The sequence below is a fragment of the Vicugna pacos genome, chromosome 16 (genome assembly GCF_048564905.1).
Source record: "Vicugna pacos chromosome 16, VicPac4, whole genome shotgun sequence".
NCBI lineage: Eukaryota > Metazoa > Chordata > Mammalia > Artiodactyla > Camelidae > Vicugna > Vicugna pacos.
Window position 1 is genome coordinate 7,024,566 of NC_133002.1, and position 19,018 is coordinate 7,043,583.

The 19,018-nt window shown below is 47.7% G+C and overlaps 1 protein-coding gene and 1 long non-coding RNA gene across 9 annotated transcripts in view; one reads left to right on the top strand and one right to left on the bottom strand.

The window, feature by feature from the left end:
* Positions 1 to 68: 68 nt before the first annotated feature.
* Positions 69 to 19,018, top strand: part of LOC116283604 (uncharacterized) — a 58,063-nt gene continuing 39,113 nt past the window's right edge. For 3 of the 7 annotated variants that reach the window (XR_012060200.1, XR_012060205.1, XR_012060204.1), the window contains exons 1-7: positions 69 to 251; positions 570 to 680; positions 3,268 to 3,338; positions 7,529 to 7,663; positions 14,178 to 14,276; positions 15,244 to 15,397; positions 16,442 to 16,636. This is a non-coding gene — a long non-coding RNA (uncharacterized lncRNA). The remainder of the gene's footprint in view (positions 252 to 569; positions 681 to 3,267; positions 3,339 to 7,528; positions 7,664 to 14,177; positions 14,277 to 15,243; positions 15,398 to 16,441; positions 16,637 to 19,018) is intronic. The other 4 variants (XR_012060202.1, XR_012060201.1, XR_012060203.1 and 1 more) reach the window with 4 other exon arrangements.
* HEATR9 (HEAT repeat containing 9) lies at positions 2,179 to 18,436 on the bottom strand. Of its 2 annotated transcripts, XR_012060199.1 has the most exons (16): positions 18,215 to 18,436; positions 17,040 to 17,089; positions 15,286 to 15,467; positions 14,899 to 15,025; positions 14,615 to 14,671; positions 14,365 to 14,421; positions 13,625 to 13,682; positions 13,107 to 13,237; positions 9,942 to 10,124; positions 9,461 to 9,553; positions 9,236 to 9,355; positions 8,120 to 8,193; positions 7,598 to 7,649; positions 7,070 to 7,156; positions 4,731 to 5,029; positions 2,179 to 2,271 (listed from the first exon to the last, which is right to left on the bottom strand). XR_012060199.1 is itself a non-coding variant. In XM_031685144.2 (15 exons), exons 1-15 carry the CDS (start codon positions 18,300 to 18,302, stop codon positions 6,579 to 6,581), a joined length of 1,596 nt encoding a protein of 531 aa, XP_031541004.2. In that variant the 5' UTR covers positions 18,303 to 18,436; the 3' UTR covers positions 6,341 to 6,578. The 2 variants fall into 2 exon arrangements, 1 of the variants encoding a protein (XP_031541004.2); XM_031685144.2 differs by lacking the exons at positions 2,179 to 2,271; positions 4,731 to 5,029 and adding an exon at positions 6,341 to 6,815.

A 19,018-nucleotide genomic window follows, 5' to 3' on the forward strand; every position in this document is an offset into this window, starting at 1 on the left:
TTGGTATAGTTTAGTTTCAGTTTACAACTAAGAACCATTTATTTAGGGCAGTGTTCTAGATGCTGGGAATATCGAGGTTTAAGGACTAGATAGGGAAAGTAAGGATTTGACAAACCAGGGTTAAGATACCAGTGTACATAGTGTGTTACTTGGTATTCATTAAAAAACTTTTTCCTACTCTTATCAAGGGTAAGGCACTGCATCAAATGCTGGATATGTTGCCCATCAAGCAAACGGACAGCATACAGTCTGTAAGTGCTCCCGTAAGAGTAAGTACTAGGTGCATTGAGGGCTGGTTGGAAAGGTACTTAATCCAGTCATGTGGGGTTGGGAAGGCTTGATGAGTCTTGAGGGAAGAGTAGGAACTGGCCAAGTACAGAACACTGACATGAACAAATAAATCAGGAGTTAAAAGAGTGAGGAACAGGCTGTGTGCCTGAGAATTTTATATAGTACATTATGATTGGAGGAAGGAGTTCAAGAATGGGCATGAAGAAGATAAGACTGGAGAGGTAAACCAGCTCAATAATAAGGTCCTTGCATTTCATTTTCCCCCTGTCTCCATGTAGGGAGTCATTAAAAGATTTTAAGCTGAGGAGTGACCTGAGTGGCATCAACTGAAAGATATGATTATGGCTGCCTTGTAGAGAGGCTGGATTGGAGACAGAATGGTATGCCAGGTGAGAGATGATACTGGTCTGAGCTCAGATAGTGACTGGGCAAGGAGGAGATAACTAAATAGATTTGAGAAATGAAGGGGGAAATCTGACAGGATTTGGCTGGATATCAGAAGTATTGGGGAGAGAAGAGTCAGGTAGATGTGCTGTTCATCGAAATAGGAAACACTGGAAAAGGAATGGGTTTGGGAGCAGGAAGAGGGGAATGAATTCAGCTTTGGGTAAGTAGACTTTGGGGCACTTACGAAACTTCTAGGTAGAGACATTCAGTAGGCAGCTGGGTGTGCAAATCTGCAGCTCAGAAAAGAGCATTCAACATTACACACCACTAATTTTCTTTCTTACTGATTTCTGACTCCTTTGCCAGCTTTTTTAATTACCCTTTACATGTTGGAAGTTTCTCAACGTGTTCTGATCCCCTTTCTATTTTCTATTGATACTCACTTATATCCTGGGTGAAGTCATTCAGGCTTTGGCTTTAAATACCATTTAATATGGTGATGACTACCAAATTTGTCTCCAGTCCTGACCTCTTAACTGGATTATAACCAGCTACTTACTTGACCTTTCCACTAGGATGTATTGGACATAACTTTTTTTTTTGGTGACTCTGCTGGGACTGAGCAGAACTTTTGATCTAATCAGTTCCTCTCCCTAGTCTTCACCTCAGTAAATGTCTTCACTGTCCACCCAGATCAGATTTAAAAAACTTAGAACTGGGGGAGGGTATAGCTCAGTAGTAGAGTGTGTACTTAGCATGCACGAGGTCTTGGGGGTCACCCCCTAGTACCTCCATTAAGATAAATCTAATTCATCACCCCACAACCCCCCCAAAAAACCAAAACCAAAAACAAGAACAACTTAGAACTTACATTTGAGTTCTTGTTCATTCATCCTGTACCTGCAGGTCCCCTTTAATTCTGTCTCCAAAATACATCCTGAAACCATCTTTATATTCTTGGTTACAGTCCTGGTATGAACTATAGTCATCTCTTTTTTGGATAATTGCAATAGCCATTAATAGATCCCCTACAATCTTGCCCCTCTAAAATCTCTTTTTCACAGAGGAGCCAAACGGTATTGTAAAGATGTAAATCAACCTGTATGTCATGCCTCTTTAAACCCTTTTCAATGACTTTCCGTTGTATGTAGGCTATAAATTCCTTTTCCTGGCTTACAAAGGCCTCTATGATCTGACCTTTGTCTCTCCAACTTCACTGTAGAACATTTATCTATACTTGCCTTGCTTTAATCATACTGGTCATAATTCTTGATGGTACCAAATATGCTTCTGCTTCAGTATCTTTGTATACTCTTTGTCTAGGATTCTCTTCCCTCATATATTCACATGGCTGACTCCTTTTCACTACAGTGTTGGGTCGAATTCCAGTCTCCCTCTCAGGTCTTTGCTGTCCTTCCTAGCTAAAATATTTCCTCTTCCAGTCACACTCGCATCACCTTTTACAGTGTCATCACAGTACGTATCACTGAATGAGACGATCTCTTTATGTTTGTTTATTTCTCTCCTCCATTAGAATATAAGCTCCAGGAAAGTAGGGAACCTTGTCTGTTGTTCACTGTTCTACTCCAGTACCTAGAATAGTGTAAGGCACAGAATAGGTACTCAATGAATATTAATTAAATGACTGTTACGGATGTGAGTCATTAAAATATAAATGGTAAAGTGATGAGAGTGGATGTGATTAAAATAAGATTGAATAGTGGTTTTTCATCCTAGCTGAATACCAGAATCATCTAGGAACTTTTTTAAAACATGAAAGCTGTCTGGCTCCACTCCAAAACAAATCTGGAGGCCTGGGGCATTAAAAAAAAAAGCCCCAGTTGATTCTAATGGTTTTGGAGACCGTAGAGAGACAAGAGTCTATGACAAAACACTGAGAAATACTAATATTTAAGAGAACAGAAGAGGATACTGAAACAGACTGGGAATGGCTAGTGAGGTGTTGGTGGAACCCAAGGGAAGAGTGGATTTCAAGGAGAGAAGATAATGGTGTCAAGTACTCTGGCTGGCCAAGTCATAAAGGATAGAAAACATGCATTATATTTAGCTATATGGAGGCTGTAAATTATCTTAGCATAGTCTCTCAACCCTGGCGCTACTCGCATTTTTGGTTGGCTAATTCTTTGCTGGGGGGGGGGGGGCGGCTGTCCTATGCTTTGTAGGATGTTTAGCTGCATCCCTGCCCTCTACCACCAGATGCCAGTAGCAGCCCCCAGTTGTGACAACCAACAATGTCTCGTGACGTTGCCATTGTTCCTTGGGGAGCAGAATTGCCCCTTTTGAGAATCACTGCCTTAGCAAAAGCAGTTTGTGTTGAGAATTGAATTCTGAACCCAAGCTGAAGAAGGATAATGAATAATAGAAATAAGAGAAATGCAGACGGATAAGGTGAGTAACTATTTAAGAATCTTGATGATGAAGGGTGGTTAGAGGTGGGGTGAGGTAAGAAGAGGCATATGACAAGGATATGGGTTTGTGGAAGGTTATTTTTAAGATGGGTGGGAATTGATCATGTTTATACACTATTTGGAAGCAAATGGGGATAATTGATACTCAAATTCCTTGAAGGAATGGCTTCCAGAACACTGGTGGAGGATCTTGCCTCAGAAGAGGAGAATGCTTCTTGCATGTAATTGGAGGTAAGAATAAGTGCAAATGCTGATAATAGTAGCAGCAAATGGCTAACATGTATTGGGAGGTTGCTGTGTGCCAGGCACTGTTAGAAGCAATCTGTGTGTGTTAACTCATACTTCTCATGATGAGGCTGTGAGGCAAGGAGGTATAGGGAATTTCTCACTTCAGAAGAGGTGAATGGTGTAAACGATTCTGATTGCCACTGGAAGCGGCTTTTGAAAGGGACATTGAAGAACAGAGGCTCTGAAAGGTTAGGCGCCTTACCCAAGATCAAGAGCTAGGATATGAACCAGAGCGCCTGGCCTTGGAGCCTGCGCTCTTGACGACTGTATACGAGGATTCTTGTGACAGGTAAGTTGAAAGGTAAGGCAGGACATTTAGGTAACTTCATCTGATGTCTCCCCCGCCTCCCCCGAGGAGAGATGTGGAAGTAATATAAAAAGTTTGAAGAGACTGTAGGAAATGAGAAGATAGCAGTGAAGGCTTGAAATAACCATTGTATGAAATAGCAGAGAATCGTGACTAGGAACCCATAAAATTGCCAGACAACAATATGGACTTCGCTAAGATAGGAGGCAAGTATTTTAGGGGTACCAATCTATGGACGTGTTAAGTTTCTCCACTAAGAATCGGCAACATGCTTATAGAATCAGAGGCAGTGTGATTCAGGGTTGGGGATTTTACTAGTCAGAGAGGTAGGTGATGGTGGAAGTATGAGACTAGTGAGGATAGTGGTTGATGGATGGAGTCCAGGCTGAGAAGAAATTTAAAAAGAGGCGGGTTAACAGAGAACATAGGGAAGTCAAAAGCTTAGTGTTGCTGATGAGATTCAAAGGACAGGTAGTGGGGATAAAAAGCTGGATAGATGGAAGGTTTGGATCAGAAAGTAGATGTTCAGGATTTTGGAGATGGAGCAATTCCTGGGGATGACAAGGGCTAAGTGTGGCCCTGGAAGCGGGTAGCTGAAGTGAGTGGAAGGGGAAAGCCTTCGGCGTTACCTCAAGGACTGAGAAGCTGAGGTGTTGGATGGTTGTTCAAATCAGGGCGATAGCAAGACTAAGATCTAGGCAATGATGAGAGAGAGAAAATAGGGAAGTGGAGCAGAGGGTGGTACAGCTGGTTAGAGAGCCCAGACCCTCAGGAACAATGACAGGACATGGTGACATTGGAAGGGTGTAGGGGGATGAGCACCACCTGAGATTTCAGGAAGAGGCCAGTTTGAGAGAGCCAGATTTCAGTTACAGCACAGAGACGGATGAGAGTGTCTAGGAAAGAGGTAGAGGGTGTAAATGCGTTGCTTTTCTTTCTTTCTTTTTTTTTTTTTTTTTTTTTTTGCCATCAGTAGGAGTATCCAGAGATCCCATTAGATAGGGAGGAAAGAAAAGAAGAAGACTTACATTTTGGATGGTAGCCCGCAGTCAGTCCCAACAGATTCTAATGGCTGAGAGCAGTGGGCATTTCAGATCTCTGCCGGAAGTTGGCCACAGCTCGGATTCAGCATATTTCTAAGAACATTGGATCTAGGTGGCCTTGGTACTGGAAAGGCTCCGGTACATTGGTGGCATACTAGATGGTCGGTGCTCTGTGCAGACCTTTACGCTCAGTGCTGTCTTAAATCTTCTGGTGAGGACTGGTGAAATGAGGATTGAGGTCCTACTGAGCAGAGACTGGTATCTGGCCGAGTAATCAGCATCGCCTGGGGAGACCCAGAAATATGGAAGAGGGGGGTTGGAGATCTGTGGGCAGGATGGATTCTGCAGTTGAGAGCCTGAATTACGTAGTTGATAAGGCCTCATTTGTACCCACAGGCTGTTAAGGCCCAGGGAAATTCAGGTTATGTTGCTCATTGGCACAAAACTGCGAGTGGGCAAAAGAAGAAAAGATCATTTTTCCATCTTTGGTCTTTGTGGCACACTGTTAGAGCCAGTGTTGTTTATACTCCAGAATAGTGAAACTTCTCTTTTGGTTTTTACTTACAACTCTGCAAAGCAAACATGAATCTGGAAGTGATAGGGCAGCCGGGCAGATAAATCTCAGCAACACACACCATGCTGGACTCGGAATATAACTGGGCTACTCTAGAACCTGGAGCGTGGGGAAGTGGAAGGGAGCATCTGTTTTATTTTGACCTTTCTCTGCTTCATGGGAAGATCTTGACCTCTCGTTAGATTGTGCAACAAGACTTGAGGAGTAACAAGAGGTGGCAGGACTTTTTAAACCTCTGGTCATCCCAGGTTCACATGGCAACACTGAAGAGAGGAAGAGAGAGAAAAGAAGCCCGCATCTGAGTGCCTGCTGTGTCACGCTGGCACCGGTAGGCTGTGTGTTGTTTAATCTCAGAGGAACTCTGAAGTAGTATGCATTATTCTCTTCATTTTAGAGGTGAGGAAACAAAGGCTCAGTAACTTGTCCAAAGTCAAAGATCAAGTAAGTGATGGACCCTAGGATTAGTTTTCGGATTTGTCTAACTCCCAAGTCTGCGCTTTTCCTTTTAATGGAGGATATAGCATTTTGGGATTGGTGTGGCAGATCCTGTTGGCAGAGGGAAGCTGAAGCCTTCAGTAAAAATAACGGAGAAACTAAGGCAGTTTTCGAGAGTAAACAAAGTCCGTCAAAGGGAATGACCTGAGGTAGGTAGAAAGCAGGTGTAGGAGAAGGGACAGCAGAGAGGACAGTTGGTCTTGATTAAAAACTTACTTATCTCCTGACCACTGATAGGGAAGTGGGGGAGGGGAGGAGGGGGATAAGTTAGTAAGAGGAAATGGTCCAAATGCCAAGCTTTTCTCCCATTTTTCCCCTCAGCAGGGCCCTCTGGGCAGAAGCCCAGTTCTCTAGCTTTATCATCAAATTCTGGGCGTAGACAAGGGCTTGATTTAGGGAGGCAGGCTGGCTGTCCAGAGCAGCTCTGTCTCATGGAAAGGACACGTGGCTGAGTGGAAGAAACACTCAGCCAGGAGTGAGGAGACCTATATTTCAGTGCAGCCCATGAGGAAGGGAAGAGCCGTGGTAGGTAGAGAGATGCTCATTTATTCATGGAAGATAAGTATAGATTGTTTTCTTGGGAGAGCTCTCAAGGAGAGAGACGGGGCTCAGCCAAAAGAACTGACCTATTTGGAGGTCTGAGCAAGGATCAGGAGCTGTTTCCTGATCCTCAGTGCCCAGGACCCCGGGGCCTGTGGCTTGTGTTTTTGTGATTTAGAGAAACAGGGTGCGAAGGCACAGGTCTCAGACCCTTTCTGGGCATTTTACTTTTTCCGTTGGTCCGATGTGGCACTGGCCTTTGTAAGAAACAAGGGGTTCGGCTGTGCAAGTTGAAAGTCTTGGACATTTAACTCTTCTGGGTTCTCAGACTCTTTCCGGAACCTCGTAGGCTCTACCTTCTCGATGGTCTTAGGTACCTCGTGTACAAAGAGCACCTTGTTCTTCAGCTTGTTTTGGATCCAGGGATCAGTTGAAGCCAAGAGAATTAATGCTTCTTGTAGCTGCATTCAAACAAAAGCCCTCTGGCTGGCTCACTTCAGGCCAGCGCTGGGAAGGGAGGGGAGCTCCAGGGCCGGTAGGGGGAGGGTGCTCAGGTCACAGGCCACTATGGCCCCAGGAAATGAGGTCAAGGGACAGTGTCTAAGGGCTCATTCGCCTCTCCTCCCTCTGACAAAGAGCGAGTGGTGAGGGTAGGTGGGAGAGGCTTGGAAGAGGACGGGTTGAGAAGAGGAAGAGGTGGGCAGGAATGCCTTACGCTCTTCTTCACAGATGGGTTCTTTTCCACGTCCAGCATGTCCAGGACCAGGTGGAACGTTTGTGTGCTGCGGCTCCCCAGGACGCCCTGGCAGAGGGAGAATGAGGGCGCCTGAGTAGCCAGCCCAGGAAGATGCCCCACCTACACTCTTTTCTATTCTAGTCCCCTTGGGATGACCCTGTGCCTGGAGAAAGGGAGATTCGGCTTCCCAGCTGACATACTCCTTTCTTTGCCTTTTGGGGACACTGGATTGGGTTCCGGTACAATTTTTCACCAGGAGAGTCAAGACAATTTCTGCAATATCTAAGTAGCGCCCTCTCACCCGTCTCCTGTTCCTTATCCCACCCACCTCTAATCCTGGAGAAAAGGTTTTCCTGATCTCCTGATAGGGCTGGAATTCTGAAATAGAAAAGCAAGCAGACCACCTCCCCAAACTTCACAGCCCTTTCTTCCCCTCAGTAGCTCTGCTCAGCTGCCTGTTCCACCTGCCGTCAGCACATCTGGTGAGAGGAGCAGAGCTGGCCTTACCAAAGAGATGACTGCTTCCTGGCGTGCAGTGACATCTGAGCTCATCAGCTGCCTGTGTAGAAGGGAGTAAGTGTGTCGTGGTCCAACTCAGGGGAAGAGGGGGAAGGCTGGCTTCTTTCTACAGTCCAGATTGAGTCAGGCATAAGCTGACGAGTGATATTAATTTCATTAACGTCCCCCTCTTGTTTCTTGGGTCAGAGAGGGGAAAGGCAGGTACTACAGTTTTCCAGGAGGCATGAAATGACAATCAGGACTCACATCTGTCCAGAACTTTACCATTTATAAGTCCCTTTGATGTCTTCCCCTTAATTTGAGCTTTGTAGCAACCCTGCATGGCAGGTGTTATCAGCCTCTTTTAACAGATGAAGAAAAGCCCAGGGGCCAAAGAGTGACTTGGCCAGGGGCACAGACAAGTGTGTGCTGAGAAGAGGCAGAAGGTTCTCAGCTCTCTTTGACCCTCTGCTCCCTTCCCATGGCCTAGGATTTGGCCCTGGCAGCTCCCAGTCCAAGTTCATCACTCACGCCTCCACCAAGTTCATCACTGTAGGCTTCATCTTGAGCTCTTCCACAGTTTCAGCAACAGCCTGCCTCATAGCCTGAAAAGGGATTAAGGTGGGACAACAGAGAGCAGGATTGCAGGGATGTGCCCTTAGGTGCTTTGCGAACCCCTGCTGAATGTTTACTTTGTGCTCTGTGTGGTCCTTGCCTTGAGGAGCTCATGGTCTGGTGGGGAAGCAGACTAGTGACCAGGCAGTTACACTACTGAACTAAGTGTAGGGTGCAACAGGAGGGTCTCCTAACACAGTCTGAGGACCAGGAAGATTTCCTGGGGGAAGTGATGCCTCAGCTGAGGGCTGGGTGCATCCCAGGCAGAGGGAGAGCATGCAGAAAAGCCTGAAGCAAGGAAGGGCACAGAAAGGCTCGGGAACAGAAATAATTCAGTTTGGCTAGGTGACCAAACAGACTCTTCAAGCTGGGGGCACTGAGTAGTTACACTGGGAGCACAGGTATAAATCGGGACAGAGTGTTCCTCAGCACAGCTGGTGTGTGGCTCCGAGCAGCCATGTGGTGAGGCTGGAGAGGTAGGCAGGCCTGCGTGGCGAAGGGCAGCGTAAGCCCTCCTGAGGGTTTGGGGGGAGACTGAGAAGTTCTGTGCCGCGATTGTTGTGAGCCACAGTCTGATTTAGGCTTTAGAAAGATGTCTGTAGAAGTTCTGTGGCTGGTTTTGTAACAAGCTGTAACAAAAGTAAATGCAAGGGAACACAGAGGGAGGCAGGGTGATTCTGTTCGTGGTGACTGCGGAAAGCTTCCCATAGGAGATGCTGTTTGGACTGGTCTGGGAGGGGCAGCCGTACTTGGATAGGCAGGAGGAGGGACGAGTTACTTACCAGTGGGACTGAAAGCATGAGGCCGTTTTCCACCTTGCAGAAGAGGGAGGGATGACTCAGGGCATTTAAGCTGAGAGAACTGCCTGAGTGAAGGCAAGGTGGCTTGAAAACAGGGGTTGTGTTAGGGTGAATGTGAGGCTTTGGAGGGGGCAGTGTGATGGGAACCAAGCTGCAGGGGTGGGGGGTCTTCAGAGAAAGGTAAAGGGACAGGTTCAGGCTGCCCAGGCTTGGGAGCTTTGGTCTCACTTACGAAGAAGGGTTCATTATATGTCTTCCGTCTGAGCAGTTCAAATGTGAGTCCTTCCAAACCCTGTGCCTGGATCCTTTCTAGCCCGATGGTCTTGAGCATCTGGGTGGCTTCAAAGCGGTGCTGAGGGCAGGTTGGGGAAGGCATGAAGGACAGACTCCCTTCCTCATCCCCCAGCCCTGTCTGAGTGCTGGAGAAGGGAGGGTACTAGGCAGCCCTAGAGCTTACCTCAAGGACACTGGAATAGCGCAGCTGGTCTAGGATGGTCCTGATGACGGTGGCTGAGTGCACACCCATTATGTTGACCAGCATAGTAAGTGCCTGTGGGGTGGGCAGGGCGGAGTGGGGTATGCAGGACCAAGTGGCATCTGGATGGCCAAGCAGACTTGAGGGCTGGAACTTATAGGGAACAGGTGGGGTCCTTTCTCCTCCCTCTTGGCCTCTTGAATGAGAGCACAACTTCGTGTGTGCACATGTGTGCAGATACATAAGTGAACGCCCATACAAACTGAATATATACAGACACGTATACACTTTCATCCATATGACCCCGTACTCATGCATGTACATAGTCACACACACAGAACCCTGCAGGGCTCCCTGCTAAAGCTGCTTTTAGGGTAAGGATGACAGGGTCCAGACCCCACCAAAGTCAGCACTGTTTCTCCAGTTCTCCCAGGGAGCACCGCACAGCTAGTACCCCGCACACCTTCATCTGCTGGGTCTTCGGCCCTTGGCACAGGGACTGCAGCAGGTAGTCTCGGGCTGTGTGGCTGCAGGGCCTCAGGAAACCCAAGCACAGCGCCGCCTCTCTGGCTGCTTCACTGAATGGCTTCTTTATCAGCATCTGCAGCACCGACACCAACTTATCTTCATCCTCGACTTGAGTCCTCTGAGCGGGAGACGGGAGGTGAAATGGGTGCTGGGACCGTGTCATCAGCCAGGCTTTGTTAAGAGGGCAGTCATTACTGCTTCCAGACCATTCTTCCTCCTCCCTAAAGTGAATCTCCTGTCATGAGATTATTTTACCCACTTCTCCTTATTTTTGCTGTCATCTACTTGCTCCTAGGTCACATCCTTCTGCTGTCTTCATTCCTGGCATTTGAAAAAATGTGTATGTCATTGACCCAACGCCTCTCTTCCAATAACCTGGTCTGTTCTGGGTCAGAGACTAATTCCCACAAAGAGACTATCATTACCCATTACTGCAACTTCTCTGATCTCCATCTCCTCCTGTCTTTCTAGCTCACCTCTGATGTCAACAGTTGTTGGACTCCACAAAGACTAACAGTCCACTGAGCACATTTTCACTGCTCCCACTTTCTTCCCTCTTTACCCAGCTTAAATTCCGTGGTCCTGCTCACTCAACTCCTTTACCCTGTCTTGCTTCATGGTCCTCAACTCTCCACTGACTCTGTGCCTACACTTCCTAGAGAAGAAATTGTGATGTAGACCCTTAATACTGCCTAGTGATCATACTGTTTTCCCCCGGGCAATTCTCTTTCCCACCTTCCTCATTCACACTCTTTCCTCTGGAATCTTTAACACTTCTTCCTCTGTTCTCTTAAGTTGATGAGACTATGCTTCCTACTTTACTAAGCAAATAAAAGCAACTAGAAAATAATTTTCAGAGACATTTACCACCACTTCTCTCCAACTTTCAACACCTGCACCTCCGTATGTTATTCCTTCCCGCTTGTTACTATGGACTACGACCAGCTATCTAAAGTCAATCTCTCCACTAGTGTATTCAATCTCATCCTGTTGCTGCAAAATTCTTCCCACTGTCTTCAAAATTTTCATTTTTGTAACCACTGGATCGTTATCCCTCAGCATTGAAACATGCTGTTATTTTTCTTTTTTCTAGAATTTACCCCAGATGCCAACCACAACTCTTTCTAGCAAAACTTGGAAAGTTGTCTGTTCTTGCCATCTCTAACGTCTTTCCTCCCATTCTCTCTTAAACCCACTTCATTTAGGTCTTCACCTCCACTGCCCCACCGAAATGGTTCTTGTTAAGATAATCAATGATTCCCACATTGTTAAATTCATTGTATCAATTCTTCATCCTTTATTATTTGATATGGTTTGGTCTCCTTTCCTTGATACATGTTCTTCAATTGATTTTCAGAATACCACACTCTTGGTTGTCTTCTTACCTATTGGCCACTTTTCAGTATTTACCAGGTCTTCCTCTTATTTCTGACCTCTTAACACTGGGGTTCCCCAAGGTTTGATTCTTGGTTCATTTCTTAGTGATCTCATCTAGCTAAATGACAGTAATTTCTGTCTATGTGCTGATAACTCCGATTTCTTTCTCTAGTTCAGACGTCTAAACTCCAGATTATACATCTAGCCCTTTACTTGCTGTCTCCCTTGGAAGTCCATTGGACATCTCAAACATAACTTGTCCAAAATTGGACTCACGGTGTTACCTCCAAACGTGTTCCGCCTGCATCTTTCTCTATCTTAGTCAATAACAACTCCATCCTTTCAGTTTGAGGCCAAAAACTTTGGCTTCATCCTTGTTTCCTCACTGTCTTTTATAACTCACATTCAATCTGTCAGAGTTTTACTTTTAAAATACATCCAGAGTTAAAAAAAAAAAATACATCCAGAGTTTAAAAACTTTTTACCAATCCCACTGTAACGACTGTGGTCCAAGCCACCATTGTATCTCACCAGGATTGCCTCAGCAGCCCCTGACTGGTCTCTCTGCTTCCACTCTTGCCTCCCCCCGACCCCCACTCCCCACTCATCCTTTCTCAACATAGCAGTCAGAGTGAGCATTTTGAAATATAAGTTAGATCATGTCGCTGCCCATTCCACTCGGAGGAAAGGCTCAAGTACTTAAAGTCATCCAGAAGGCCACATATGATCTAGTCTCCTGGTAATGGCTTTGACCTAATTTCACTTCCCCCTGCTTTCTCTCTTCCCACTCCACCTCCACCACGTGGCCTCCTGGCTGTTCCTTGACCATGCCAGGCGTGCTCCTGCCTTAGGGCCCTTGCGTTGATTTGTCCTTCCGCCAGGAATGCCTTCTCTCAGATATCTGCGGACTACCCCTCACCTTCTTCACATCTTTGCTCAAACGACAACTTCTAAATGAGGCCTTCCCTGTCGTCCATGTTTAAAATTGCAACCTACCCCCATCTCCACTTGGCATTCCTGATCACCCTCACCCTGCTATGTAATTTTTCCATTGCACTTGTCACTTCTAACATACTATGTAATTAAATGTCTCCCCCCACTAGAATGTAAGCTCCCTGAGAGCAGGTTTCTTTGCCTGCTTGGTTCACTGATGTATCCTAAGGGCCTAGGGTGGTACCTGGCACATGATAATTGTTTAATATATGTTTGTTGAGTAAATAGATGAAGGATGAATTCTATTTTACATGGAGCATTGATGAGGTCAAAGTAAGAGAACCGAAAAGGGAAAAATCTCAAGTAGTGTCAGCACTTTCTTGGTCCCTGTCCCCTCTTGACAGAGGTTTTCCTTTAATAGGTTATTCTTATGGATGATAATAATAATGATGGTTTCTCATTTAAAGAGCACATGCATTGAACTAGGTGCTTTATGTACAGTATCTCATTTAATCTTGTCAACAATGCTATAAAATAATCACTATCAATTTTAGAGATGGGCAAGTTGCAGCTCTGAAGCTGGCTTTTCAGAGGTTATATGAGTAGTTAAGTGGCTTCGCCAGTTAAGTGGTTTCTGTTCAGGGAACTTACTCCACAGGGAACTCCACAAGGACATCTTCCTCCTGCATCAGAGCCAGGAGCTAGGTTACCTTCTCCTTGGCCAAACCCCCAGCCAACACGATCAGTTACCTTGCTTACCTCACCCGTTACTGACTCTCCCCCCAGGCACCTGGTCTTTGGGGACAGCAGTCCATGCGTTCAGAGCCGCTCGAAGCCCCGTCAGAGTGTCCATCCTTTGCCCCTCATTTTGCCCCTTCAGCTGTTTGATGAGAGTTTGGATCACGTGCTTATTCAGGCAACCTGGACAGGGAGGATCCTCAGGTCAGGGCAGAGCCTCAGGGGCTGCTCCTCTCTGCCAGGATTGATTTGACTCCACCGGGCTCTTAGGACAGAATTTCCAAGTACTGGATCCCACGGTGCTGCCCGTCCACCCGGGACACCGGGGCAGCTGGCTGAGCATGACTGCAGGTCCGCTCTACCTCCCTCCAGTCCCTCCTGCCTTTTACACCCCACCTTCCTCTCTGCCCCCAGCAGTACCAGGATGGTTCCCAGACCCTGCCAGCAGCTAGGCTGGAGTGGGTGTACACTCCACTTCCTCTGTCCTTCCCAGACAGGGGAAGGGGAGAGTGGCTGCACTGTCCCCTTCCTCGCCTCCCCCTACTCCACCCAGGGAGAGGACATACTCACCCAGGATGGCCAGGGTTCGACAGGCCTCATGCTTCACTCTCTTTGGACCAGTCCGGGCCTGATTTAAGAGGCAGTGGTGGAAACATGCCATAAGATGATGGAATGTCAGAGCTTTAAGAATCATCTCAGCTTAACCTTTCATTTGACAAGCAAGGAAACCGAGCCCTAGAGAATGACCTGTCTTTGCTCAAACACAGCACAGGCAGGGTGGTGCGATGGAAGGAAGACAACTTGGGAGTGAGACTTCCATTCAAGCCCCTTTATGGTATCTGGTAACCATGTGGCCTTGGGCAAGTCACTTGGCCTCTCAGAACTTCTATTTTCTCATTAGAAAAATGCAGATACTACTATTTAGTCCTGGTATGGGAAGATTTAAACGAGATTGTGGATCAGAACACAGTCCCCCTCCTTCTTAATTGGCATATAGGCACGGGACACTGACTCAGTTAAGGTAGAGGGTGAACTCAATACCAGCTCCCTTCTGGCTTGTCAGCTGAACATCTTTTCTGTTAGACAAAGGGAATCTTCAGATTTCCTCTTCCCATCCTTTTAGATCAAGCTGCCCTTTAAAGAAGCTGAGGACATGAGATGGGGACATGCTGCACAAGGTGGCGCTCTTTTCGCTGGATCTGACCCATTGTCCCTGACCCTGGTGAGCCCTGTCTATGCCCATGTGCCCATGCTCTACACACGTCAGGCCCTCTTTCCTCCTCTTCCGAACTCTGCAGCCCCAGACTCACCACCTGCCACAGTGCTTCCATGATAAACTTGTCACTGACGCCCAGGCACCCCAGAGCCTGCAGGGACAAGGGTAGAGGAAAGGGAAGAGACCTTGGAGACCAGCACCAGGCGTTACCATCCTCTGGACAGGGGTGGAGTCTGTTCTTGGACTACCACCCCACCCCCACCCTCCACCTCAAGCATCTTTCTCCCCTCAGCCCAGCCAGTTCCTACCTGTGCCCACATTCCTCAAGCCTGGCCACTTCTCACCTGTGCTGCGTAGAACTGCTCATCTTCTCTGGGAGATTTCAGGCTTTCTGTGAGCTCCTGCCCATCCAAGGGAGCCAGCCAGTGGAAGGGAAGAAAGGGATACATGTAGCTCTACAGCTACACTTTCAAACTGGAAAGAGCTCATCCAGCCCCTTCTCCTCCCCTCCCTCTGTTCTACAGGCAGGGGCCGAGGGCTGAAGGATGGTGTGAGCCCGAGGTCAGGGAACCCACAGGAGGGGAGTCTCCCGAGTCTCCCCATTCTCCTTCCCACCATGGTCCCTGACCTTTAATCTTTGCCACTTCAGGGGGTCCCCAGTAGGGTCTAAGGGCTTGGATTCCATCTGAGATTTTGTAGTCAACTTGCGCATGGGGAGATGGAAATTTTGGATGAGGGTGTCTTCTTTGAGGTACCTGTGTGAGAAATTTCACAGGTAGCCCTGGTCCCCTTGTTCCCTCCCTCCTTACTTCACAAACTCTCCTCTGCGCCTGGTTCTCAGCCCAGCTCAGAGATGGGACCAGAGGAAGACAGATCAGCCTCCTACCCCAGGCTCTCCTCTGGGATCTGTAGGCTGACTTGCCCCACCCCCAGCCCCACCTTACCCCTTTCTTCTCTTTGCTTTCTTTTCTAGAAGATGTGGAAGGTGTGGAGAATAGGAGGGGGCAAATCGCACCTAGGGTGATTTCTCATTTTCCACAATGTCTTCTGGGCCTCCTGTTCCTTCTGCTGATCATACAGGGTGCACCAGTGCGGGTAGATCTCAGGCTTCTTGGAGTGGCGGTAAGGTACGGAGCTTGGCTTACTGGGGTTCTGCCTCCAGCACTCCGGACTTGGGGGTATCTCTTCTTTTGGCACCTGGGGGTGTGAGTGGCAGAGCCATCACAGGGGACATTCCTCAGCCAGGAAAATGACCAAGGTGAGAAGGGACTAGGTGAGAGGAATGGCTTTCAGCCTCTCATCTGAGCTAAAGTCACAGCCACCTCCTAACCCACTGTGTGACTCGGCAAGACCCTTCCAAGACCTCAGTCTTCTCATCTGCAAAATGGAGCCAATAATCCTTGTTCTGTACCCCTCCCAAGGTGGTTGTGAGAAAGATTGTGGAGCCATTGTTGATCATAAATTGATCTGAGTGCAGTCGGCCCTCCATACCCGCGGGTTCCACATCCATGGCTTCAACCAACTGTGGAATGAAAATATTTGGGAAAAAAAAAATCCCAGAAAGTTACAAAAACAAAAACTTGAATTTGTCCTGCACGCAGCAACTATTTACATATTATTTACATGATATTAGGTATTATAGTAATCTAGAGATGATTTAAAGTGCTTGTGGGGATATGTGTAAGTTACATGCCAACACCACACCATTTTATGTAAGGGACTTGAGTATCTGTGGATTTTGATATCCACAGGAGTCCTGGAACCCATCCCCTGTGGATACCGAGGCACAGCTGTACACAGTTTGGTTATTTGAGGCTCTCAAAGCACTTTAAAAATGTCATCTGGGCAAAAGGAGATGAAAAGGGAAAGGAATGAGGGAGATGCGGAGTAAAGAGGGGCGAAACGCAGGCTTCTGTTCGTTCATTCGGGTATTCAACAGAATTTATTGTGCACCTGTTAGATGCCAAGCACTGTGCTCTGTGCTGGGGATCCAGTTATCGTCCCTGCCCTCCTAGGACTTAACAGTTTCATTGGAAAAGCAGATTATTCTTCAAATAATCTATCTCTTAAACAGTTGTGAGACTGTAGCTCTGAGTGTAGTGGAGGGTTCTGGATGGGTCAGGGTCTTTCTCTGAAGACTCCATTAGGATTCATTCCTGTCTCTTCTCAAGCCTCCCTGTTTCTACCACAGATCTTTGAGCAATGAGGAAGAGGGGCTTCAGCCAGCGCCTCCCAGTTTGGTGACTGAGATCATAATAAGAGTTCTCGGGATTGTCGTGATTTCAGAAAATGTGGCATTGACTCACTCTGATTAGTAAAAACCAAGCAAATAAGAAACGAGATGTCCAGTTAAATTCGTATTTCAGGTAATGAAGGCAATATTTAGGACATACTCATATTTCAAAAATTCTTCATCGTTCATCGGAAATGCTAATTGGGCATCCCACTTTATCTGGCAACTCCAACTAGGAGGATCCCTGTGTTAATTAATACAAATGACTCATTAAGTACTGCCTGCATAGCCCAGGCCTTATAGAGATATTCTCTCATAGCAACCCAACAAAGGGAGCTGGGCAGGGGTTGGCCTGTGGCAGAGGAAGCTCCTGAGCCTCAGGGAGGGAAAGCGACTTGTCCAAGGTCACACAGAGTTAGTGGCAGCCCTAGGGGTGAGTTTTGGGGTTCTGTGAGCTGGCGTTAATGGGAAGGGACAGCCTGCTGCCCCTCCTCCTTTAGCCAGGCTCGCAGGGTGGCAAAAGTTAGGGGTCTTACCTGGTAGCAGGACAAAGGCAGGTGAACAGGAGCCATGGCTTTTCTGAATTCTGTGGTACAAATGAGACAGCGATTACCGAGGAGGGTTGAAGAATCATCCATCCAGGCATTCATCGTTCAGCGTTTAGTGAACACTACACCAGGGAGGTAAATAAGGCATAGTTCCTGTCCTTAAGGGGCTCATGGTTCTCTGGTACCTTGCTGCTCAGAATGTGGCCAGTGGAGCAGCAGAACTGCCATCGCCTGGGAGCTTCTCAGAAATGCAGAATCTCAGGCTCCACCCCAGACCTCCTGAATCAGGATCTTCATTTGAGCAAGATTCCTATGCGTGTTGAAATCTGAGAAGCGCTGGTCTAGCACCGCGGTGGTTCTCAGCCCTGGCTGCATACTAGAATTATTTGGGGGAATTTTTAACGTGCCTCAGCCCCACCTCAGATGGGTTGAATCAGATTCTCTGAGGAAGGGGCCTAGGCATTTTTGAAAGCTCCCCGGGGGATTCTAATGTGCAGCTCATGTGAAAACCACTGGTTTCATTCGGTGGTTCTCAAATTTGAGCGTGCATTAGAAACAATTGGAGAGCTTGTTAAAACACCGAGTTCTTTATGCCCAGCTGCAGACTCATCAGCCCTAGAGTACTGATTCAGTAAACCTGGGGCAGGGTCTGAGAATTTGCATTTCTTCTGGAAACAGACTTTGGGAAGCACTGGTCCAGCTGGTGAGACAGCACTGTTTATTAGTGATTAACAAGAGGAAACAAAGATGAAGATGGATAAAGGCATAGGTGGTACAGATGAGGGGCCCCTAACCTGGTTGGGAGGAGCAGGGAAGATTTCAGAGATGATTCATAAGCTGAGTCTTCAGTCCAGGTAGGCGTTAGCCAGATAGATGCATTAGGCATTGGGAACAACTTAAAATCTTGGAGATGTGAGAGTTGGGTAGAGAGGAGGGTGCAGATGAGGGAGCAGAAGCTGGTGAGACACAGAGACGTCCCTCTTCGAGGGCCCTGGAAACTTTCCTCGAGCGCTGTGGCGAGCCCTCAAAGTATCCAGCAGTCCGCCCTGACCCCTCCCATGGATTTGCTGAAATCAGCTGGACCCTGCCAGGGAGTGGGTGCCAGGGACCTTTCCTTCTCAGGCCCCTGTCCCTGACTCCACTCCTGTCCTCTCCAGCCTCACCTTTGGTCCTTTCTGGATATTCCAGCCACGGGCACTTGAATATTGACCTGTTGATGTCAAAGATCTCGGCTAATGTTCTGTAGGCCATCCTCTTCTCCTGGCGGGGCCAGAGGAAACCTGGGTCAGGGGGACTACAGGGACCACTCCCCTGTGGCAGTGGGGGCACAGCTTGGGGAGACCTGTCCTCTGTGGCACTAGAGGGACTGGTGGGGTTTCTGGGCGTCTGGAGGTAGAAGCCCCCAAGTGCTAAGCAATCAGATCTCCTAGGTAAATGGAACATTCCGGTTCCATTCTTGAGCCCCGGCCCCGGCATCTGCTGGCCTGTGAATTGAGCTAGTCACTTTGCCCCTGGGAGCTTCAGTTTCCTCATCTGAAAAGTGGGAAAGCCATGCCTGTCCGGCTAGCTTGAGGGGCAGTGGTGAGGCATACATTTGAAAAGGAACTTTTAGTGAAGTGAACTTCCAGCTCACACAGCCCACGTGAGAGGCAGGGATTGCCCTTAGGGTTCCTCATCGGGGAAATGGCAGAAAACGTGGAAGCCCCTTACCTCCCTCCTTGGCAGTGAGAGACAGTGCTCTTACTAATGCGGTGAGGAGCTGCCACTCACACCTTCTACTTTTGTGTATGCTGTCCCCTCCCTCTACCTGGAAGGCCTTTTGTTTCCTTTTCTCCCTGTTAAAATTGCTTCTCAGATCTTTCAAACTCCATTTCCATGTTCTCTCACCTCTGAAGTCTCTTTTCTCCCCCAGGCACCCTGCCTCACTCCCTTCAGTGGTGTAACCCCCTCCCCTACAGGGTGGCCTC